Genomic DNA, 26,071 nt, shown 5'->3' with positions numbered 1-26,071 from the left:
GCTTTATTGACTATGCCAAAGCCTTTGACTGTGTGGATCACAACAAACTGTGAAAAATTCTTAAAGATATGGAAATACCAGACCACCTTACCTCCCTTCTGAGAAATCTGCATGCAGGTCAGGAAGCAACAGTTAGAACCGGACATGGAATAATGGTGACTGGTTCCAAATTGGGAGAGGAGTATGTCAAGGCTGCATACTGTCACCCTGCTTATTTAACTTTTATGCACAGTACATCATGAGAAACACTGGGCTGGATGAAGCACAAGCTGGAATCAAGATAGCCGGGAGAAATATCAATAACCTCAGATATGCAGATGATACCACCCTTATGGCAGAAAGTGAAGAAGAACTAAAGAGGCTCTTGATAAAAGTGAAAGAGGAGGGTGAAAAGCTGGTTTAAAATTCAACATTCAAAAAACGAAAATCATGGCTTCCAGTTGCATCTCTTCATGGCAAATAGATGGGAAAACAATGGAAACAGTGACAGATTTAATTTTCTTGGGCTCCAAAATCACTGCAGATGGTAACTGCAGCCATGAAATTAAAAGTCGCTTGCTCCTTAGAAGAAAAGTTATGACCAACCTAGACAGCATATTAAAAAGCAGAGACATTACTTTGCTGATAAAGGTCCATCTGGTCAAAGCTATGGTTTTTCCAGTAGTCATGTATGGATATGAGAGTTGGACCATAAAGAAGGCTGAGTGCCGAAGAATTGATGCTTTTGAACTGTGGTGTTAGAGAAGACTCTTGAGAGTCCCTTGGACTGCAAGGAGATCCAACCAGTCAATTCTAAAGGAAATCAGTGCTGAATATTCATTGGAGGGACTGATATTGAAGCTGAACCTGTAATACTTTGGCCACCTGATGCAAAGAACAGACTCATTGGAAGAGACCCTGTTGCTGGGAAAGATTGAAGGCAGGAGGAGAAGCGGACAACAGAGGCTGAGATGGCTGGATGGCATGATGAACATGAATTTGAGTAAGCTCCGGGAGTTGGTGATGGACAGGGAGGCCCGGCCTGGTACTTTCCATAGGGTTGCAAAGAGTCGGACATGACTGACTGAGTGACTGAACTGAACGGATACTTAAAGAATCTAGAAAAACAGCACCGATGAATCTATTTGCAGGGCAGGAATAGGGAAGCAGACATAGAAAATGGGCTTGTGGACACAGCAGGGGTAGGAAAGGTTGGGATGAATTGAGAGAGTAGCATTGAAATATACACTTATCAATGTAAAATAGATAGCTAGTGTCAAGCTTCTGTATAGCAAGGGAGCTCAGCTGGTGCTCCGTGACGACCTAGAGGGGCGGGATGGAGGAGCAGAAGGGAGGCTCAAGAGGGTGGGGATATATGTGTATTGATAGCTGGTTCAGGCTGTTGTACAGCAGAAACTAACACAGCATTGTAAAGCAATTATCCCCTCTCTGCTTTTAATAATGATCCATAGTTTCTGTGCTGGATTTGCAGCAAAATTATATCCATTTTTCAGGTGTTCAGTTGGACATAATTTCTTTGTGAGCCTATGTCATTGATTCTCCATAGCATAAAAACTTGTTACTATTTACTGTCTATATTTCTTGCTTAACTGTAAGCTCCATACACCACAATTCTAAATGGCTCAGTGGTAAAGAAGCAGCCTGCCAATCCAGGAGATTAGGTTCAATCTTTGGTCCAGGAAGATCCCCTAGAAAAGGAAATGGCAACCCACTACAGTATTCTTGCCTAGGAAGCCCCAAGGACAGAGGAGCCTGGCTGGCTACAGTCCATGAGATCGCAAAGAGTCAGACATGACTTAGCAACTGAAAAACAACAAAAATGTTCCATATATGACAGAGTTATTAGTCAATGTCATGTCCCGGAGACTATTTCAGAGAAAGTTTAATACTAATGATATTTTCTTACAGGAAAAATATCTCCACCAAGGGAGGAATTCATAAGTGACTCCTTAAAAGTTTCTGCATACCCACGTAGAAGTTTGTATTCAATAGCTGTATACCATCAATTCTTTTTCTGAAAAACTGATGTGTGGGTGGATTGACTTTTTGTTAACCAAATTCATTTTTAAATGCACTAGGAGAATTCTGGATATAGAAGAGAACCCAACTCTGAGGCAAATTGATTTTGTATGTGGAAACTGCTTTTGTAATAAAAATAATCACATTGTGATGCTTCTGCTTTTTAAGTTTTATTTTTCATATATTGGATTTCTCCAAGTGTAGCACAGTTAGATATGTATTCCTCACTTACACGATGAATGGGTTTCTAAACCGTTGTCCGTCAATCAATTTTTCCATAAATGTAGAACTCCTGAATTCAAAGATCTGTTATAGACATAATTCTTCACAATAAAAAAGTCAGGGGTCTCTGGAAATCATTAGGAAATATTTAAGCAACAAATGTTAACAAGGTTATCCCAGCAGTAAGAAGTGCTACTACAAAACTCTAGTATGGGCTGTAGGAAACAGAAGATTTGTTGTTGTAATCACTTCAGTTCAGTTCAGTTCAGTTCAGTCGCTCAGTCCTGTCTGACTCTGAGACCCCACGAATCGCAGCACGCCAGGCCTCCCTGCCGATCATCAACTCCCGGAGTTCACTCAAACTCATGTCCATTGAGTTGGTAACGCCATCCAGCCATCTCATCCTCTGTCGTCCCATTCTCCTCCTGCCCCCAATCCCTCCCAGCATCAAGGTATTTTCCAATGAGTCAACTCTTTGCATAAGGTGGCCAAAGTATTGGAGTTTCAGCTTTAGCATCAGTCCTTCCAATGAACACCCAGGACTGATCTCCTTTAGAATGCACTGGCTGGATCTTCTTGCAGTCCAAGGGACTCTCAAGAGTCCTCTCAAACACCACAGTTCAAAAGCATCAATTTTCGGTGCTCAGCTTTCTTCACAGTCCAACTCTCACATCCATACATGACTACTGGAAAAACCATAGCCTTAACTAGATGGACCTTAGTCGGCAAAGTAATGTCTCTGCTTTTTAATATGCTGTCTAGGTTGGTCATAACTTTTCTTCCAAGGAGTAAGCGTCTTTTAATTTCATGGCTGCAGTCACCATCTGCAGTGATTTTGGAGCCCAAAACAATAAAGTCTGACACTGTTTCCACTGTTTCCCCATCTATTTCCCATGAAGTGATGGGACCAGATGCCATGATCTTCGTTTTCTGAATGTTGAGCTTTAAGCCAACTTTTTCACTCTCCTCCTTCACTTTCATCAAGAGGCTTTTTAGTTCCTCTTCACTTTCTGCCATAAGGGTGGTGTCATCTGCATATCTGTGTTTATTGATATTTCTCCCGGCAATCTTGATTCCAGCTTGTGCTTCTTCCAGCCCAGCGTTTCTCATGATGTACTCTGCATGTAAGTTAAATAAGTAGGGTGACAATATACAGCCTTGACGTACTCCTTTTCCTATTTGGAACCAGTCTGTTGTTCCATATCCAGTTCTAACTGTTGCTTCCTGACCTGCATATAGGTTTCTCAAGAGGGAGGTCAGGTGGTCTGGTATGCCCATCTCTTTCAGAATTTTCCACAGTTTCTTGTGTCCACACAGTCAAAGGCTTTGGCATAGTCAATAAAGCAGAAATAGATGTTTTTCTCGAACTCTTTTGCTTTTTCCATGATCCAGCAGATGTTGGCAATTTGATCTCTGGTTCCTCTGCCTTTTCTAAAACCAGCTTGAACATCAGGAAGTTCACGGTTCAGGTATTGCTGAAGCCTGGCTTGGAGAATTTTGAGCATTACTTTACTAGCATGTGAGATGAGTGGAATTGTGCGGTAGTTTGAGCATTCTTTGGCATTGCCTTTCTTTGGGATTGGAATGAAAACTGCCCTTTTCCAGTCCTGTGGCCACTGCTGAGTTTTGCAAATTTGCTGGCATATTGAGTGCAACACTCATCTTTCAGGATTTGACATAGCTCAACTGGAATTCCATCACCTCCACTAGCTTTGTTCATAGTGATGCTTTCTAAGGCCCACTTGACTTCACATTCCAGGATGTCTGGCTCTAGGTAGAGAGAGAAACCACCATCATGGTTATCTGGTCATGAAGATATTTTTTGTATAGTTCTTCTGAGTACTCTTGCCACCTCTTCTTAATATATTCTGCTTCTGTTAGGTCCATACCATTTCTGTCCTTTATTGAGCCCATCTTTGCATGAAATGATCCCTTGGTATCCCTAATTTTCCTAAAGAGATCTCTAGTCTTTCCCATTCTGTTGTTTTCCTCTATTTCTTTGCACTGATCACTGAGGAAGGCGTTCTTATCTCTCCTTGCTCTTCCTTGGAACTCTTCATTCAGATGCTTATATCTTTCCTTTTCTCCTTTGCTTTTTGCTTCTCTTCTTTTCACAGCTATTTGTAAGGCCTCCTCAGACAGCCATTTTGCTTTTTGCATTTCTTTTCCATGGCGATGGTCTTAATCCCTGTCTCCTGTACAATGTCACGCACCTTGGTCCATAGTTCATCAGGCACTCTATCAGATCTAGTCCCTTAAATCTATTTCTCACTTCCACTGTATAATCATAAGGGATTTGATTTAGGTCATACCTGAATGGTCTAGTGGTTTTCCCTACTTTCTTCAATTTAAGTCTGAATTTGGTAATAAGGAGTTCATGATGTGAGCCACAGTCAGCTCCTGGTATTGTTTTCGCTAACTGTATGGAGCTTCTCCATCTTTGGCTACAAAGAATAAAATCAATCTGATATCGGTGTTGACCATCTGCTGATGTCCATGTGTAGAGTCTTCTCTTGTGTTGTTGGAAGAGGGTGTTTGCTATGACCAGTGGGTTCTCTTGGCAAAACTCTGTTAGCCTTTGCCCTGCTTCATTCCGTATTCCAAGGCCAAATTTGCCTGTTACCCCAGGTGTTTCTTGACTTCCTACTTTTGCATTCCAGTCCCCTATAATGAAAAGGACATCTTTTTGGGGTGTTAGTTCTAAAACCTACCTATTTCTGACCACACCTTACTGCAGGCTGTAACACCTCAGATTTTTAGAAAAGGAATCTATTTTCCTCCATTCTCGTCCTTGGTACTGTTGAGCTGAGTTCATCTACGATATTCTGAATCTGTGCTTGCCTACACTTTGGAGGAAACAGACAGACAATATGACAATGGAAAGAAAACAAAGAGGTGGGTAGGGAAACACCTAGATGGCCAGGGTAACACCCGGGGCAAATGTTGCCTTGGCAACGTGACTCACGCATGTGACACCCAGTGTGGGAAGATCACTCAGGCCTGGGGGCCAGGAAACAAAGCAGGCAACTCGGGGAGCAAGGGAGACACCTCGGCAGCAGACAATGAATCAGCTCTGTGCATGCGCAGTCACTTCAGTCGAGTCTGAGTCTTTGCAACCCCATGGACTGTAGCTCGCCAGACTCCTCTGTCCATGGGATTCTCCAGGCAAGAATACAGGAGTGGGTTTCCATGCCCTCCTCCAGGAGATCTTCCTGACCCAGGCATCAAACCCGCATCTCCTGTACTGCAAGCAGATTCTATACCCACTGAGCTATCAGGGAAGCCCTGAATCAGCTTTGGTTGAAGTCAAATGATGACTGAGCTGACATGAACTTTCATGTTTCTAAAAGCTGCTGTCATGAGCCGAGGTTCTTGGGTGCTTTGACAAGTGACCTGTGTCCGTGAGCTGCTTACCTCCGCCAGGTAGAACTCGTCATACTGCCTCTTGAAGCTTTCTCCTTTGTGATAGTTGCTGGCGGCCACGATCACGTCCACGGTCACCATGCTCAGGATGAACATGTGGAAGACGGACGACCGCATCATTTGCTGAGGAGGCAAAACGGAAGAACTCTTAATAAAGAGACAGACTCACGATTCAGCATACCTATGTGCTCAGACCTTGCCGGATCTGCAACATCTTTGTTACATGCTACTGTGAACAGTCTTTCTTTTTAAGAAAGTTTTATTTTATTGAAGCAAAGTTGATTTACAGTGTTGTGTAAATTTCAGCTGTCCAGCAAAGTGATTCAGTTATTGTTATACACAATATACACAGTCTTTTTTCAGATTCTTTTCCATTCTGGTTTATCAGGGGACATTGAATATTAGTTCCTTGTGCCATATAGGAAGACCTTGCTGTTTATCCACTCTATATATAATAGTTTGCACGTGCTTAACCCAAACCTCCAAAGAAAGGCAATGCCAAAGAATGCTCAAACTACCACACAATTGCACTCATCTCACACGCTAGTAAAGCAATGCTCAAAATTCTCCAAACCAGGCTTCAGCAATACGTGAACCGTGAACTTCCTGATGTTCAAGCTGGTTTTAGAGATCAAATTGCCAACATCTGCTGGATCATGGAAAAAGCAAGAGAGTTCCAGAAAAACATCTATTTCTGCTTTATTGACTATGCCAAAGCCTTTGACTGTGTGGACACAAGAAACTGTGGAAAATTCTGAAAGAGATGGGCATACCAGACCACCTAACCTGCCTCTTGAGAAACCTATATGCAGGTCAGGAAGCAACAGTTAGAACTGGATATGGAACAACAGACTGGTTCCAAATAGGAAAAGGTGTATGTCAAAGCTGTATATTGTCATCCTGCTTATTTAACTTATACGCAGAATACATCATGAGAAACGCTGGGCTGGAAGAAGCACAAGCTGGAATCAAGATTGCCGGGAGAAATATCAATAACCTCAGATATGCAGATGACACCACCCTTATGGCAGAAAGTGAAGAGGAGCTAAAAAGTCTCTTGATGAAAGTGAAAGAGGAGAGTGAAAAAGTAAGCTTAAAGCTCAACATTCAGAAAACGAAGATCATGGCATCTGGTCCCATCACTCCATGGGAAATAGATGGGGAAACAGTGGAAACAGTGTCAGACTTTATTGTTTTGGGCCTCAAAATCACTGCAGATGGTGACTGCAGCCATGAAATTAAAAGACGCTTACTCCTTGGAAGAAAAGTTATTACCAACCTAGTAGCATATTCAAAAGCAGAAACATTACTTTGCCAACAAAGGTCCATCTAGTCAAGGCTATGGTTTTTCCAGTAGTCACGTGTGGATGTGAGAGTTGGACTGTGAAGAAAGCTGAGCACTGAAGAATTAATGCTTTTGAACTGTGGTGTTGGAGAAGACTCTTGAGAGTCCCTTGGACTGCAAGGAGATCCAGCCAGTGCATTCTAAAAGCGATTAGTCCTGGGTGTTCTTTGGAAGGACTGATGCTAAAGCTGAAACTCCATCTCATGCGAAGAGCTGACTCATTGGAAAATACCTTGATGCTGGGAGGGATTGGGGGCAGGAGGAAAAGGGGATGACAGAGGATGAGATGGCTGGATGGCATAACCGACTCGATGGACATGAGTTTGAGTGAACTCCGGGAGTTGATGATCGGCAGGGAGGCCTGGCGTGCTGCAATTGATGGTGTCGCAAAGAGTCAGACATGACTGAGCGACTGAACTGAACTGAACCCAAATCTCCAACCCCTCTCTCTCCCAAAACCTCCCTCTGCTTGGCAAACACACGTCCAGAACCACTTTTCTAAGATAACTTGATGATTGTCACTACCTATTGTGAGAAAAGCAATCTTTTATCTGCAGGCAGCTAAAAAGTACCTGGGGAGATAGTTTCAGAGACTTTTGATTAAAAGCTGAAAATACATTTCACTGAACTTGTGTATAACCTATATCTTAATTTTCACTAGCCAGTTAGGAAGCTTTTATCCTTTCTGCTGACTGTATGGAAAAATTATTTTTGGAAAGCTGATACCACATAACAAGTAGCACTTTATTCTGCTAAGAGAAAAACCTACTGTTGATAAAAGCATTTGAGATAAACCATAGAACTGGAAAAGCAGGAGAAACCTAAGATCTATTTATTTTTTAATGTATCGTTTCTGTGGATTATTTATTTTTTAAAATTACTATTTTTAATAATTTATTTTTATGTTTTAAGCCACTTTATTAAATATGGTTTATATTAAAAAATGTGGTTCATATTGAAAGTATATAACTCAATGAGCTTGGGGATAAATATATACCCATGAAAGTATGACCATCATCAAAGCCATATACATATTCATCACCTCCCAAAGCTTCCTCTTGCCTCCTCTATTAATATTATTATTATTACTTGTGGTAAGAACACAACATAAGATCTATCCTCCTAGTAAGTTTTAAATATACAATAGAGTACATAGCTACAGGTACTATGCCATAGACATTCATAATTTACTTACCTCATATAACCAGAACTTTATACTCTCTGCATAAATGTTATTGAAAATTATACTACAACTGATAATAGCGGATGTCTATATCTATAATTATTATGTGCCCAAAGCTGTTGTAAGTGCTTTACATAACTGAAGTCATTTAATGTCCTAACAGTTCTAGAAAGTTATTCTAATTTTACAGAGAAGGAAACCGAGGCTCAGAGAAGTTAAATAACTTTCTCACCGTCACACACATACGGAAGACAAAGCCACAGTTTGGATCCATATCTGGCCCAAGCCTGCTGCCTACCTTGAGGTAAAATAATCAGGTGTTCGAAAAACAATGGCTATTATTATATTAGCTGTCATGTATTAAATACTGTAAGCATGTTATTTCTTTCACTTCTTTCATCTCCACCATAACCCTACGTAGTGGGATGTATTACCCACTTCTTCCACAGAGTTCAGACAGGTTAAGTCACTTGTCCAAGGTCACACAGCAAGCACACAGCAGCGCCAGACTCTGAACCCACGTCTGCTTAAAGTCCATTTTAGGAGCTCCTGCCCACTGTGGGGCAGGAAATCCATAAAAGAAGGGGGTAGAAGCTTAAGACCCTGGCCAGCAGAAGGAGGAGAGGGAAGCCGACCACATGACGAATCACTGAGTCACACCCCTTGGCACCAACTGCCCGGGGTACAGAGCCTCGATGAGCCTTGTTTCGGGGCTCCACTGGTTCTTACAGACACATGTGGACACCGCTTGATCTTGACCTGAGAATTCTTCAATCTTTGCAACTGAAAGAACCTAACGAAAGCAGAACCCGAGAAGAGGAAAAGGGAAAACAGGATAGCTCTGAGCTTGCCGTCGCCTCTCTGCATCCAAATGTGTGCCTTCTTGTGGTTTCATGACCCTGCAGTCGGCCACAGCATGGGCTCTGAGCCAAAGTGCATGGACCTGAAACTCTACCACGCACAAGCTTTGTGGTCCTGAGCAAGGTTCTTCAACCTCTCTGTGCCTCAGTTTTCCCATCGGGAAAATGGAGACAAGTACCAGCTACTCCAAAAGTTGTTATCATAAACGCATAAATATCTGTCAGCTCTCATATCGGTGCCTGCATATTATAAATGTTCTATTAAGATGTGCAGTTAAAAAGAAATGTGACCGAGGTATTTTGCTGTTCAGCAATGAGAAATAAATTGCCCAAGGTCAAAGATTTAATTACGCTGTATATTTGACCGAGTCCAGAACCAAGTGAGATAAATAAAAGCGATAAAGTCTAATAATGTGAGAGATGTCACAGCCACTGGAAAAGCAGGTACTTAGTGAGGCTGTGAGTCACCATGGCTACTGATGCGTTCTTACATCCATTTATTTGCCCTTGACTTTATTTCATGGATAATGCAAAATCAAATTCCAGGGCTGTCAGTCAACATATTTAAATGCACGTCAACTTGCTTGCAGGAACTATTGACCTTCATAACGTTGATAAGCATATCAGCTGGCAAGTTTCTATCCTGATTAGAATTTCTATTTAGTCTTGCATTGAGAGAGTTAAAATTCCATAACTATTATTCCTTTTCTAGACTTTTTTCAAGGTAACATTCTATTAAAAACATTTCAACTGCTTTCCACTTCATCTGCATGACAGAAAAGCCACAACTTTCTCTTTCTATTTTCCTTAGCTGTGGATTTATGTCTTAAGTAAACTGTTATTACTGAAAGGTCTAAACAAAGCTTTTAGCCACGGCTGTCAAAAACTTTTAAATTGGTGTTGTAACTGTCACTGCTTCACTTTGGTGCTGTCATTATAATTAGGTTGTTTTTTGTCTAAATGTCTACGTCTCCCTGTTGGTACAGAGTCATTAAAATAATCACTTACAAAGGATTTTGATACGCTATAATCACCATCGTTCAGCTGACTTCTTCCACAGTAATAACTTTCAAATATTAAATAAGAATCAAGGTGATCAGTGTGTATGGTAGCCAAGTTTAAATAATCAAACTAGGAACTCTGAAGGTAGAGCTAGTTTACATGGGCCAATTCAACTCAGTCCAACTCACCCAACGTCTGAACGTGGCTGTGGGCTTCCTCAATGCAGAATGGCTGGCAACATTGCACTTAGGCTCACACTTCCATCTACAGGACAGTCCAAATTTATACCCGTCAAGTTTTCACTTTGTTATAAAATTTTTAACGTAAAGGAAAGTGTTAAAGTTGTCAGTGCCGCAAAATATCATTTAACTTGGGATTTCACAGTTGCATGATTTAGTATGGATGCAGGATATATAGATGGATAGATATACACATACATATGGATGTATATATGTATGTATGTATATATTTATATATGTGTGTGTGTGCGTGTGTGTGTGTGTGTGTGTGTAGGAAATGACAACCCACAACAGAAGCGACTTAGCGTGCATGCATATATATACATGCTCAGTTGCTCAGCTGTGTCCAACTCTTTGCGATCCCATAGACTGTAGTCTGCCAGGCTCCTCTGTCCATGAGATTCTCCAGGCAAGAATACTGGAGTGGGTTGCCAGGCCCTCCTCCAGGGAATCTTCTTGATCCAAGGACTGAACCTGCGTCTCTTACCTCTTCTGCATGGCAAGCTCTCTACCACTAGCACTACCTGGAAAATACACACATATATATATATAAAATCTCTCTCTGTATATATATAGAGAGATACTTAATATAAGACTCTTCAGATCCTACATACACATCCTATTTTTAAAAATTCTCTTCAACTGCGATGTCATTTTGACTTACATTTTTAAAACATCAGAAAAGTTTTGCATCTATTTTGAGTCTGGCTTTGATCCAAGAACTACTGATTTCGTATGTGACAGTTGGAATTACCAAAATACAAAGAAGAGACTATAACAGAATCATCCCCAAGGCAGCAATGTCAGGAATGCTCAGAAGCCTTGCTACTCCCAGCAGCTTCCTGGGAGTGTATTAGAAATGCAGCCTCTCAGGCCCCATCCCAGACCTACTGAATCAGAATCTGCATCTTTAGCCATGATTACTGTGGATCCTAAAGTTTGAGGTCTGTTGCTGAGGATACTCCTTGAGTTGCAGATGAAAACCGGGGTGACCTATAAAATTTTTTACAAATTCACAATTACATGATTCTAAAAGTAATCATCCAATAAAATATATAGCAAATACTGACTATATTATTATGACCATATATTAATATATTACCTCATGACAAAAATGTATGCCTACTTTCCCTATCCCCTTCAACTCTAAGATTAAAATCAACCAAACCAGTTTGGCTTGGAGACAGAAGTGTGGGTCATGTTTTCGACCACTGGAGAGGATTATGAAGAGTCAGACACGCTTAGCGTCTAAACCGCCACATGAGAGAAGGAAATGGTAACCCGCTTCAGTATTCTTGCCTGGAAAATTCCACGGACAGAGGAGACTGGCAGGCTACAGTCCATGGGGTCACAGAGAATCAGACACAAGGGAGCAGCTTCCACTTTCATTTTCATGAAGGCACCAGCACAGACTTACTGTAGGAATGCAGGTGGCTTCTAGAATCTGGAAAAGGCAAAGCAATCTTTTTTTTTTTTTTTCCCCCTAAAATTTTTATAAGTACTAAGTCTTGTTCATACCCTGATCTTAGCCTAGGGAAACCATTTCGGACTTCAGATATGTAGAACCATAAATAATAAATCTGGGTTGTTTGACATCACTAAGTATGTGGAAATTTGTCACAGTAAGAACTAGGAAACTAAACCAAGCCCTGTTCGTGATTCTGACACACACTGGCTCAAATCACCTCCTACGAAATAGAACTGCGGGCGTCTGCCTAGTGCCCCAAAATTGTACCTGATCGAAGGATTTCAACCAAGGCCACTTTGCCAGTCAAAGCCTCTGCAAAATGTATTACTGCAAATATAAACTCATGATGCCAAGCAAGGTTTTCATCCTGCTTTGTTTCAGGATGTGGAATGAGACGCTGGCTCTGAAGCAAGTACACTGAGTCCAACCTCATGCAGGAGAAGAGGGAAGGTCACTTTTCTTCATATTAGTTCTGAGTCCTACCGTGAAGGGAATGCTTTCAAATACAGAAGTCTGTGCCAAACCTGGCGAGAGATCCTCACTTAATTCAAACTGATGCCGACAAAATGGATTCTCAGAATAAGAGCTCATATTTGCGGGCTTGGTTTGTGCCAAGCCTCATTCCAAGCAAAACACATGCTGGGGTGAAAATTTCATTTACTCCTCAACAACTCTGTGAAAAACGGTGCATTTGTTATCCCCTCATCTTCGGAGAAACAGGTAAGGATGCGTCCATTTCCAAGTTCACAGAGTCAGAAACTAGTCCCAGGTGAGTCCAAAGCCAATGCTCTCCTGCCCCCTATCAGGCAGTCAACACGCAGCAGACTCTGATTCACATATTAAAGAAGAGTGAGAAGTCGCTCCCGTGTCAAGTGTTTGTGATTTAATAGAGGACGTAAGCTTGTGAATCCTGTATCTGAAAGCCGAAGGAAAGCTGTTCCCCACTGGAGGGTCTAAGATCTCCACGAAGGAAAAGAATATCAAGTTTGAAGACAGTCTGAGCTGAGTTCAAATCTTGATTCTGTGCTGATTTAACTTCTCTGTGACTCAGTTTTCTTACATGGGAAATGGGTGTGATAACATCTACATCTCTGGGCTGGAACATGAATATAAATGAGGCTGATTGGCATAGAGTCTAAACAGGCTGGAGTCTAAACGGTGTAGATGTAGGAGCAGGCATCTTACAGTCCACAATACTTATTATTACTGCTGTATTTGAAAACACTCTAGGTATTTAAAGGTAGAGATACAGTCAGTTGCTTATGGGGAAGGTGCGTGTGTGCTTATTCGCTCAGTCGTGTCTGACTCTTTGCGACCCCGTGGACTGTAGCCTGTCAAGTTCCTCTGTCCATGAGATTCTCCAGGCAAGAATTCTGGAGTGGGTTGCCATGCCCCCCTCCAGGGGATCTTCCCAACCCAGGGACTGAACCTGAGTTTCTCATGTCTTCTGCACTGGCAGGTGGGTACTCTACCATTAGCGTCACCAGAGAAGCCCTATGGGGAAGGTAAGAAGATATAAAGGAGAAACCAAGTGAAAGAGATAACTGATCTTGAGAGGGATCAGGGAAATTTATAGATTTTCAAAAAGGTCTTAAGTTGTCTCATTTTTAGTGGCATGAATGCTTAAGGATTCCATAAGAGTTCTTCCTATTCATTTGTTCAGTAAGCTTTCCGATAGAATAGTGCCTTAAACATTCTGAAGACTCTGTAGGCAGACGTCTAACAAATCAAAACAGTGGCCTAGGAGGTCACAATAGTACAGCTCAAAACTCAAACCTTTCTTTTGTTTTTAAAGACTCCAGGTTTTTAAAAAACATAATTTTACTTATTTATTTCTGGCTGGGCTGGGTCTCCCTTGTTGCTTGAGCTTTTCCCTAGTTGCAGCGAGCAGGAGGTCCTCTCCAGCTGCAATGCCCTGGCTTCGCACTGCAGGGGGAGAAGTGCTCTTATTGTAGAGCACAGACTCAATAATTGTGGAACACGGCCTTAGTTGCTCTGTGGCACGTGTGATCTTCCCTGATCAAGGATTGAACCCATGTCTCCTGCCTGACAGGAGGATTCTTTACCGCTGAGCCACCAGGGAAGTCCTCAAATCTTTCTTTAAATCGCTGCTTGAATGAATAAAATATCCTACCCTGGTAAACAAATTTCACGCACTAAACACTGTCTCAGCCAGCTACTACAAGCTGTGTTTTAGTTAGGTTTCAAAATAAACATATTTGGAGAACAATGTAAGTTACAAGGTGGAATTCTCAGAAACCATCCTGCATATGAGCCATGAGACTAAGGACAAGAGCAAACGCACAAAGCCTAAACTAAATCTCCTGTTTGCAAGCGCTGTGTCTTCCCCTCCCCCTCCTTAGAAGACATCTGGATAGTTGCTGCTTTTATAATCAATATACAAAATAGTTCTGTCCAATACAGAGGATTTGTGTGAAACAGGAAATATCTTTATGCAATGGGCCTCCCAGGTGGCACAGTGGTAAAGCATGCAGGGGACGCAAGTTCAGTCCCTGGGTCAGGCAGATCCCCTGGAGAAGGGAGTCGCAACCCACCCACTATTCTTGCCTGGAGAGTTCCATGGAGAGAGGAGCCTGGTGGGCTATACAGTTCACGGGGTTGCAAAGAGTTGGATGCAACTGAGCATACACCCATTTTGTATAGCAATATTAAAAACAGAACCAATAGCTATCCTTAGAAACTCTGCCTTTCCCTTCTGCCTGCCCCAGGCATGTCCTTGGAGAATGAGAGGGCAGAAGGAAATCCACAGGTGGCCTCCCACGAAGGGACCGAGCATCTCTGGGCCATGCAGGAGCACTCACAGCGTGGAAATGAGCCTCTGTCAGTATATCTGTAATCCCATGGACGGAGGAGCCTGGTAGGCTGTGGTCCATGGGGTTGCGAAGAGTCAGACACGACTGAACGACTTCCCTTTCACTTTTCACTTTCATGCATTGGAAAAGGAAATGGCAACCCACTCCAGTGTTCTTGCCTGGAGAATTCCAGGGACAGGGGAGCCTGGTGAGCTGCCATGTATGGGGTCACACAGAGTTGGACACCACTGAAGTGACTTAGCAGCAGCAGCAGCAGCAGGATATTTGTTACCTGGGCCTCCCCGCTTCAGGGTCCTCTGTTTCTGACTTGCAGTCAAGGACAAGTGCAATGCCAGAGTACAGGCGCTAACATTACCTACGTTTCCCACTACAGCTGCGCTGACCAAACAGTTACTGAATGGACTGTGACAAAAGGTGCTTAGATCAGAATTATGGGGCGTTGCTGCTTGTCCTCATGAATACTTCAGTGAAAAGTTGAGGGTCTTAACAACAGACACTAGATGGGACACTTAAAACCATGATGGTTTTAAGATCTTCAAAGACACTTTAATTGACATTCCACTTCAGTTCCAGTTCAGTCGCTCAGTCATGTCCAACTCTTTGCGACTCCATGAATTACAGCACGCCAGGCCTCCCTGTCCATCACCAACTCCAGGAGTTCACCCAGACTCATGTCCATCAAGTCGGTGATGCCATCCAGCCATCTCATCCTCTGTCGAACCCTTCTCCTCCTGCCCTCAATTCCTCCCAGCATCACAGTCTTTTCCAATCAGTCAATTCTTCGCATGAGGTGGCCAAAGTATTGGAGTTTCAGCTTCAGCATCAGTCCTTCCAGTGAACACCCAGGACAGATCTCCTTTAGGATGGACTGGCTGGATCTCCTTGCAGTCCAAGGGACTCTCAAGAGTCTTCTCCAACACCACAGTTCAAAAGCATCAATTCTTTGGCGCTCAGCTTTCTTCACAGTCCAACTCTCACATCCATACATGACTACTGGAAAAACCATAGCCTTGACTAGATGGACCTTTGTTGGCAAAGTAATATCTCTGCTTTTGAATATGCTATCTAGGTTGCTCATAACTTTCTTTCCAAGGAGTAACTGCCTTTTAATTTCATGGCTGCAGTCACCATCTGCAGTGATTTTGGAGCCCAAAAAAATAAAGTCTGACACTGTTTCCACTGTTTTCCCATCTATTTCCCATGAAGTGATGGGACCAGATGCCATGATCTTCGTTTTCTGAATGCTGAGCTTTAAGCCAACCTTTTCAACTCTCTTCTTTCACTTTCATCAAGAGGCTTTTTAGTTCCTCTTCACTTTCTGCCATAAGAGTGGTGTCATCTGCATATCTGAGGTTATTGATATTTCTCCCAGCAATCTTGATTCCAGCTTGTGCTTCCTCCAACCCAGCGTTTCTCATGATGTACTCTGCATGTAAGTTAAATAAGTAGGGTGACAATATACAGCCTTGACGTACTCCTTTTCCTATTTGGAACCAGGCTGTGGTTCCATGTCCAGTTCTAACTGTTGCTTCCTGACCTGCATATAGGTTTCTCAAGAGGCAGGTCAGGTGGTCTGGTATTCCCAACTCTTTCAGAATTTTCCACAGTTTCTTGTGATCCACACAGTCAAAGGCTTTGGCATAGTCAAGAAAGCAGAAATAGATGTTTTTCTGGAACTCTCTTGCTTTTTCAATGATCCAGCAGATGTTGGCAATTTGATCTCTGGTTCCTCTGCCTTTTCTAAAACCAGCTTGAACATCTGGAAGTTCATGGTTCACGTAGCCTGGCTTGAAGAATTTAAGCATTACTTTACTAGCATGTGAGATGAGTGCAATTGTGTGGCAGTTTGAGCATTCTTTGGCATTGCCTTTCTTTGGGATTGGAATGAAAACTGCCCTTTTCCAGTCCTGTGGCCACTGCTGAGTTTTCCAAATTTGCTGGCATTTTGAGTGCAGCACTTTCACAGCATCATCTTTCAGGATTTGAAATGGCTCAACTGGAATTCCATCACGTCCACTAGCTTTGTTTGTAGTGATGCTTTCTAAGGCCCACTTGACTTCACATTCCAGGATGTCTGGCTCTAGGTGAGTGATCACACCATCACGGTTATCTGGGTCATGAAGCTCTTTTTCGTACAGTTCTTCTGTACAAAAAAGAACTGTATATTCTTGCCATCTCTTCTTAATATCTTCTGCTTCTTTTAGGTCCATTCCATTTCTGTCCTTTATCAAGCCCATCTTTGCATGAAATGTTCCCTTGGTTTGTCTACCAATTGACATTCCAAAGCTAATTAAAATGTCTACATACGGAATCACTTGAAATTTATTTTTATATGTTTCTTTTTATTTTAGTTTTCAATAGTGGGCAGGTGAATATGAAACCTTTGTTTTAAATTCAAGAGGGAAATCACAAACTCAAAAATGAAGTTGATTAGGTGTTTTTCTCAAATAACTCAATACCCAATGTCATAAAAGAGTTAGGTTGTTACATTTGATGAATGCAGAAATCAATTAAAAAATTTAAGCTATATAGTATCTCAAAGTAGAAGACTCACTTTGAAAACCTTCAAGTATTTAAGAAATTTGCAGGTTTGGAAAAAACATACCAGAAATACAGCAAGTACAAAATGACTGAAGTTTTTTAAACTGTCCAAACCTGTCATCAGCCTTAGGGCAGGGAGAGAGTCATGCTGCTTTTCCAGACTCTAGGATGGTAGCAATTGTGTTGAACACTGAGAAAATACATGGCAATTTCAAACTCTGGATGACAGTTTAAAGAAGCTGCATATTTAACCCCAGAAATCAAGACCTGTAAGAACAAAGTACCCCTCATTTTTCCAAAGGTGACAATGCCACAAATATTTGATGGAAATTTGTCTTCCAAGACTATCTGTTAGACATTCGTATAGGACTTACTTGAACGAGAAGATGAACATATACAATGATACAGGAATTTAGTTTGTGATCCTCTGAAACAAATAATTTTAAGATGATCTGAATATTTCTTTCTTCCAATGAGGCTCAAAAATCAAAGACAAAAAAACCATTTAAACACAGTAAGGTAGGTGAATAAATTAAAAAATAGCACTAATAATTTCATTTTATTTTTTGTTAGTCTGCTGGTATCTATTCTGAGTATAATTACTATTTGAAATGCATATATATTGAATATATATAGAATGCAATATATATTTAAATATCTATGTATGGCATATTTACAACTGAAGCTGTACACAGTAGAGGCCTCTCCTTAGTTTATTTGGCCATACTGGTTTCAAGACCACACAGGTGACTATGCATGTACGTCTGTTTCGACTAAAGTCTTAGCTACCTTCTTACATCTTGCGCTGTACTGCCTTTAGCTGTTTTTTTCTTCCTGTTCTTAATTCTCATGCTGTGCTTTTATAGAATTTTTTCTTCCGTTCACCCCCCGCAGCCCCCAATAAGAGATTTCTCCAAGCCAGCTGTTTTATGCTCCGAAAGGGAAAGTTGTTCAGTCGTGTCCGACTCTTTGAGACCCCATGGACTATAAGTCCATGGAATTCTCCAGGCCAGAATACTGAAGCAGGTAGCCTTTCCCTTCTCCAGGGGATCTTCCCAACCCAGGGATCAAACCCAGGTCTCCCTCATTGCAGGCAGATTCTTCACCAGCTGAGCCGCCAGGGAAGCCCGTTTTCTGTTCTGCCGTTAGAAAAATGAGGAGGAGGGACTTCCTTGGTGGTCCAGTGATTAAGACTTCACCTTCCAATGGATGGAGTGTAGGTTCGATCCCTGGTCGGGGAACTAAGATCTGACATAGTGAGTGGAGCAGACAGAAAATAAAATAATAATAATAAAAAAATAAATAAAGATGAAGGTGTGTGTGTGGGTGCATGTGTTTTGGGGAGGGATCGCTGACAGCTGCTTAAGGGGAGAGTAAGAATTTGTGTCTGCTGTGTGTGAGATTGTGCGCTTTTCTGCATGAGGGCACACTCATGGGCACATCCACATATAACCCCCCTCGCAATATCTGCTCACTGATTATCATGTGAAAGCTACAGTGGAAACAGCTGGAAGCAGAGAGAAACTGACCGAATATAATCAAGGAGTCAGAGGTCACTGCACCGAGGAAGCTATCATCTGATTTTCAGGGCAAGGACCTTAGCATGGGATGGAAGGAATGATTCGGAGAAATGCAAAAGACTGAACTAATGACAGACTTACAAACCGGTCAGATTTGGGGAGGACCACGAGCAGTGCATTACAAGTTGGTGTAGAGGTTTCTGGAGTTGCAGGAAAAGCCTGGTTTCTATATGGGGAGGGGTGGGCAGGGTGAGTGGTGATGTGTCCATGAGAACACCTGGGCACGTGTCTGCTGGACACTGAGATTTACACTTCTAACAGTCGGAGGGCAGGGCAAGCGAGAAGGGAAGGCTGTGATGTCACTGGACTACCTGGGTCATAAGAGCTGACTTCCTGGAACTGAATAGAACACTCAAAGTGAAAGAGTTAGGAAAGAACTGTATACTAAGGATAACAACAGCCATCTCTATGGACTGAGCAGCCCACTGCAACCCACACACTGTGGCAGGTCTTCCCACATGGGACTGTAAGGTGGAAGAGGACTGCTTGCAGATGGAACCTACATTCTCCTGGGCTCAGTCAGTTCTTGGAATTATCTGCCAATTCATGGAAAGTTTCATTAAGAAGACAGATATTTAAGGAACACCTAAGGGGTCTTCTAAGGGGATCAAACCAACCCATCCTAATGGAAATCAGTCCTGAATATTCACTGGAAGGATTGATGCTGAAGCTGAAGTTCCAATATTTTGGCCACCTGAGGTAAAGGGCCAACTCAATGGAAAAGACCCTGATGTTGGGCAAGATTGAAGGCAGGAAGAGAAGGGGACGACAGAGGATGAGATGGTTGGATGGCATCACCGACTTGATGGACATGAGTTTCGGTAAGCTCTGGGAGTTGGTGATGGACAGGGAAGCCTGGCATACTGCAGTCCATGGGGTCCTGAAGAGTTGGACACGATTGAGTGACTGAACTGAACGGAAGGGGTCTTCCCTGGCAATCCAGTAGTTAAGACTCTGGGCTTCCACTGCCAGGGGCACAGGTTCGACCCCTGGCTGGGGAACTAAGATCCTGCATGCCGAGTGGCAAGGCCAAAAAAAGAAAAATCAAAGCGTCCAGGATGTTTCTTTCTCTCTCTAAATACACATATCATACAATCTACCCCTCCTCCGATCTTCACCTTCAATGGAAATTTCCTCAAAAAGCATTAAAACATCATAGTAACAATTTTGCTGCAATTTGACCTACTTATGCTAAAAGCCTATCATCTCTGTTCTTTATAGAAGGAGGCACATGAGGGGGTGTTACCGGAGAGAAACTGAGCTCGGGCAGGCTAGGTCTCAGGCGTACTTTCATTTTCTTGTCACTGACTTTCTTCAAGATAACAGATCACTGGGTGTGTGTTGCAAGAAGGCTCACAATGGTGCAGCCGCATCTGTCAAACTGTCAGGAGGTGAAAACTCCCACCTGAGAGGTGGGAGAAAAATGGCTAGTCACAGCAGCCGCCTAGGAATGAAGTTCCAATTTAGCTGCATTCTATTTATCATGCATTAGGGTTACTTCTTCAGGGCGGTCGTCGCTGATGCTAAAATCGAGTTTAAACAGCTAAGTGACTGTTTGATATGCAAAGAGTCCATTATAACTTTTCACATTTCTGAGACTCACACTGAAAGGCACACTTAAAGAAAATTTCTAAATGGTTTTGGCCACACCACATAGAAGAATTACGTTATTGCCTCCATGCACGCAGCCATGCTAAGTCACTTCTGTTGTGTCCGATTCTTTGTGACCCTATGGACTGTAGACTTCCAGGCTCTTCTGTCCATGGGATTCTCCAGGCAAGAATACTACAGTGGGTGGCCAGGCCCTTCTCCAGGGGATCTTCCGACCTAGGGATCGAACTCACGCCTACCACTGAGTCACCTGGGAAGCCCCAGGAAAGCCCTGTGCTTTGCTTAAATGAACCAGCTGCTTGTATTCAATTCCCATGACCTCCTACATCTGGCCAATCTCCCTGTTTGGATAAAATTTCTCCCAGCTTATGACTCCCCTTTGGATGTTTTCTGGTGAGTCTCTGTTTTTTTTTTTTTTTTTTTTTTAAGATTTATTATTTCTTTGACTGCACCGGGTCTAAGCTGTTGCATGTTGGATTTAGTTCCCTGACCAGGGATTGAACCTGGGCCCCCTGCATTGGAAGCACAGAGTTTCAGTCCCTGGATCCCCTGGGAAGTCCCCAGGTGAGTCTTTGAAACCCTTAAACAGGAGGTTACTAAATGCCGTCATAATCTGCCATATTGGGGCAATAAGCATTAAAAAAAAAAAAAAAAAGGAAGCTAGTCTTTGCGGTGAGAAAATAGAAACAAATGCACGAACAGAAACAAAGATGAGAAATCGTGTAAGCGTAGTCCCCTGGCAGGCCTGGCTATACTCACAGTAAGCGCTCCCTGAGACCATATGGTCTGATCCTTGCAACCAAACAATTCTTGACTAGAACATACATACTCATTGAATTTTTCACCAGCCAAGGAGGACGTATTACCCACCATGTACAGAAATACGCTCAAGGTTATATGCTAAGTAGCATAGTTGAAATAGCTCCACCTTCAAAACCTATTCTCTAAGAGGCTACAACGGGGTGGTTTGTTCGCCCTCGGGAAAGGTGCTGTCCTGAGTATTACATCATAGGAAAGATGCTGTCTTGGGTATTACGTCATAGAACGAAGTAAGGACGTCTGCAGCTGGGAGGCAGGCTGAGAGGTTGCGTGAGTGGTCCTGTGCTGGAGACCGTCGCAGCACAAACAGAAACAGATTCGCAAATATTTTCTCTCATCATCTGAGGGCTACTTTTACTTGTTTGTTAGTGTCATGAGTTTTACAGTTTTATTCCTACATTTCGATCTGTGATCCACTCAATTAATTTTTGTGTATCAGACAGGGGTCCAAATTCATTCCTCCGCATGTGGATATTCAGTTGTCCTAGTACTATTAGTTGAAAAAACTATTTTTTCCCCTATTGAATAGTTTTGGTACCCTGTCAAAAATCAACTGACGTATATATGGTTACACAACTCTTTCAATGTACTAAAGGCCACTGAATCATGCATTTTAAATTGGTGAATTTTATAGCTATCCAAATCACATCTCAATTTTTAAAAAAAGGTCAGCTGTAAAAATAATTTTTATTCAACATTAATAAAAACTAAAGGAGAAAAAATATTAAAAATGAAAGGAAATCAGGAATGGGGTTTGGCTTATTCACATTCCCCATCACGTCCAGTCATCTTGTTCCCGTAACCAGGACCTAAGGCAGGAAAAGGGGTGACCCCAGACAACGAGCCTCTCAGCAGAGTGCAGGGAAGTGGGGAAAGACAGACAGAAAGACATTCCAGGCAGGATGGAGCAGGGGTGGGGCAGTGAGTGAGTGGGTGGATCAGATGGAAAATTTCCTGTTTCCTAGTTTTGGACGACGATAATCATTAGTAAAGGCCGAGTGTTTCACAACCATTGTACCTTCAATACTTATTCTTGACTTATTTTTCTTTCTCTTTAATAAGTGAATTAAGAATTCATTCATTTTTCACCCGGAAGTAGAAGTGTGCTCTTTCTCTTTAGTCACAGTCTCATCATGCCCGATATAAACAGGTGACCCCCGGGCCATCACGCTTTTCATTCGTATTCTTTCAAATCGGCTCCTCCTGGACCAAACATGGGACCTGATCAGGACCCCATGCGGGATGCTGAGCTGAAGGGAGCCTCATCCCGAAGTGTCTGCCTTCATTCTCCGTTGTCTCAAACCACAACATTCATACAATTTACCAGGCGTGCCGCAACACCCACCCAGGGCTGTCTCCTGTCTCCCCAGTGCCACACCCACGCCTGGCTGGTCTGAGGTCCGTCCCCTCCTCCACCGACCTTGCTGATCAGTGCCGTAACCCCCACCACACCTCCTTGCCCGCTAACTCTTGCCCGCTCAAATCTTCGCAGTGCAGAGGCTGGGCCTCCCGATTCCAGACGGCAGCCTTGAGGCATCCATTAACACACACTGACTAGACTTTAAAGCGATGCCTCTGGGGCACAGAAGACACTGATTTGGCTTTCCTAGCAGGCCGATTGTTTATTTCTGTTACAAATTAGTGTTTTCCTTGGCACCTTTCTCTCAGAGGAGAGAGCATGGGACAGGGAACCAAAAGGCTAGGCAAGAGACCTGGCGTCTCCATGTTGGTTGAGGTCAAGGGACTCAGGCGGCGATCTGGGTCTCCACTTCCTCCTCTGTGGAGGCCAGCAGGTGATGCCAATCTTTCCACAGCACGGGGCTGTACTGGCCTCACCATTAGTCATTCCCTGCCCCATTCCCTTGGTCTTGGTTTAAACACTGCGACATCCATTGAGTCCGAGGAGCAAGGACTGCAAATGACCTGGGCCCACAGCACGCCCCGCTACTTCTTCAGAACCCATCATTCCTGGGATTGCTAGCTCAATGCTGTGCCTTCCCAGGTGGCGCTAGTGGCAAAGACTCTGTCAATACAGGAGACATACGAGATGCGAGTTCGATGCCCGGGTCCGGAAGACGCCTTGGAGAAAGGCATGGCTACCCATTTTAGTATTCTTGCCTGGAAAATTCCATGGACAGAGAAGTCTGGAGGGCTGGAGTCCATGGGGCCCCAAAGAGTGGGACATGACTGAGCATAATTCAATGCTGGTTTTTCTCCTCACTCCCTGTAGGACCCTGTAAGCTCCATGAAGAGAGGGGCCATGCTCGTCTTGTTCAGGACTATCTTTGTGTCAGTAAATATCAGCTGGTGGATTGATGAATCTTGTAAGTGAAAGTACTCTTTAGGCAAGAAGCTGCTGTTACTACAGTGGTTGTTATTATTGTTATTACCGTAGTAATAGCAGTAGTAGCGGTAGTTATGGTGGTTTAGAAGCCAAGTCGTGGCTGACTCTTGAGACCCCATGGACTGTAGCCCGCCAGGCTTCTCTGTCCATGGGATTCTCCAGGCAAGAGTTCCAAAGTGGGCTGCCATTTCCTTCTCCAGGGGGTCTTCCCGACCCAGGGATTGAACCCAGGTCTCCTGCGCTGTGGAGATTCTTTACCAACTGAGCCACGGGGGAATATAAACTGAATTATTTGCAGCACTGCCACCATCAAATATACGACAGAAAGAGAAGTGCAGGATGGTATTTAATAGTATCGATATTCTTCATAAACCATTCCTCTTTTTCTGATCTGTCCTTTTAATGGATAGAAACAAAAATAAATTTGTGATTAAACTGCCATATAAGTAAAGCCTACAGTAATGGTCCAGAGGACAGTATTTTTCTTCTTAATTGTCAATCCTTGAAATGTACCGGATCCCACCTGGAGAAAGACCCAGAGGAAAGACAGAAGATGTGTTCTCACCCTGGAGCAGGTAATAAACCCTTCCCCATATTATGGGTGAAAGCGCGTTAGTCGCTCAGTCGTGTCCAACTCTTTGCTACCCCGTGGACTGTAGCCTGCCAGGCTCCTCTGCCCGTGGAATTCTCCAAGCAAGAATACTGGAGTGGGTTGCCATGCCCTTCTCCAGGGATCTTTCCGACCCACCCTTCTCACATCACATTGCTTAGAAAGCTTAGAGGCAAAGAAGGGCAGACTGTATGTTACACATAGTTCCTTCCCAGGAACACGGTGAGGCACCCACATAAGCGAAATATGATCTTGACTGCCCCTTCCCCCCAGATAACTCAGGCCTTTGCAGAAGAAAAGTTTTATAAGATTCAGTGAGACAACAAAATTCCTCATTGATTCAGTACCACTGGTCTATTACCTGTGTGCATGCATTCACTGGAAAGTTACCAAATCCCTAGTGTGTATCTAAAGAGATGCTAGGTCCTGGGGGTACAGGATGGAGCAAAATACTGCCCACAAACTTGGGCAGGTCTAGAGCTTGGAGTGCTATGGGTTTCCCTGTATAAAATAAGTCAAAGACTTTTGTGGGGTGAGTTTTAGAAATGGCATTGTTCCGCACCTGGAGGCAGGCTGGGGCGCGTCCCTGGGGCTTGTTGACGTCCACGGCTACCAGCTGCCACCCGCCAGCAGCATCTTCATGAAACATCTTCAAGACAAAGAGGGAGATGAGTCAGAAACACTTCCAAGGGAACATCGAGAACTCTAACTTTGACTCCAGCTTTTTACATTTTTATGTTATCAAAGATTTGTCTTCTTACACTTTTATATTTACAGCATGAGTCACTCCAGTGATGTTCATTTTAACACTGCAAACTTGAGTGCATAATAATAGTAAGGATAATGGCTTGCATTAATTGAGCACTTGCTATGTACCCGGTCCTTTCTGCCTTGAATATGCTCTGCATAGAATTACTCAAATATTCTTCTCCGTAAGACTTTACAGTAGGTATCTTATTCCCATTATGTTGGTTATTATATATTAGATCTCAGAGAAAATGATAATTAGAATACCAAAGCATGACCTGCTTTAACAAAAAATGGCAAATTTTTATCTTTATTTAATGGACAGTTCTCACTGAACCAAAAGAAAAACATTCTCAGGATAAATAAGAAATGTGCATGTAGCCTAGAGGAAGAGAGGAGGGCTGTTTTAATGGTAGGAGAATGACAAAGCACTTAAAAGTCTTTGTGAAATCAGTTTACATAGGCCACAACCAATCTGCTCAGCAAAAACTTTATGTACACATTTATGAAGGGAAGAAGTAGTTTTTTTTTTAATCTTAAAAGACATACATGATGAAATTCAGGATTGTACAGGATACTAAAATTTGACAGTCATTGAACTTGCTGGATACCTCAAAATTTAGTTATCTATCAATAATGCACTAAGCTGGAAGGCATTTACCACTTATAAGTATTTTCCCACTACTATATATTTTCTTTTCAGTTCCTTAAGCGGGCATGTGCGAGAGTGGTGGAATAGGGTGGGGAATTACGGCTCTTTATTTTTTAAGAAAAGTCACAACTACAAGCACTCACTGTTTCATTCCTGTCCGAGTTCACTATTTCACACACGTAAACACTTTCTTTGCCATATTCATGCCTTCCTGTTACTCTGACCCTGTGATCATAAGGGTAATTACTGATGGAAATATGAGATGGTGGCAAGATCCCATTACCTAGGATTTATAACTTCAAACCCCTGGTAACAGAGGTAGTAGATCATTTTTTTTTTTTCCCCATGAGGCATGCAGGATTGTAGATCTCCCACCAGGGATCAAACCCAGGCCCCCTGCAGTGGAAGCACTTAGTCTTAACCACTGACCTGCCATGAAAGTCCTCATATATGTATTTTAAAAATGACAAAGTGGAGGTATACCTTTACACAAAGGTTCTCTGATTCAAGGTCCCAATTACAAATGATTTTTTTCTGCTGTCCATTTACAGGATTTTGATTCCCTTTAGAAT

General features: G+C 42.8%; 1 protein-coding gene across 2 annotated transcripts in view; it reads right to left on the bottom strand.

The window, feature by feature from the left end:
- Window positions 1-26,071, bottom strand: part of NALCN (sodium leak channel, non-selective) — a 302,346-nt gene that overhangs the window by 177,548 nt on the left and 98,727 nt on the right. For both annotated transcript variants that reach the window (XM_018056384.1, XM_018056385.1), the window contains 2 exons: window positions 24,663-24,749; window positions 5,656-5,787 (listed from right to left, as the gene is read on the bottom strand). In XM_018056384.1, the coding sequence (XP_017911873.1) occupies window positions 5,656-5,787; window positions 24,663-24,749 (219 nt within the window). The remainder of the gene's footprint in view (window positions 1-5,655; window positions 5,788-24,662; window positions 24,750-26,071) is intronic.

This window comes from Capra hircus, chromosome 12, assembly GCF_001704415.2.
Source record: "Capra hircus breed San Clemente chromosome 12, ASM170441v1, whole genome shotgun sequence".
Classification (NCBI taxonomy): Eukaryota; Metazoa; Chordata; class Mammalia; order Artiodactyla; family Bovidae; genus Capra; species Capra hircus.
This window is presented reverse-complemented; position numbering and strand designations above follow the sequence as displayed.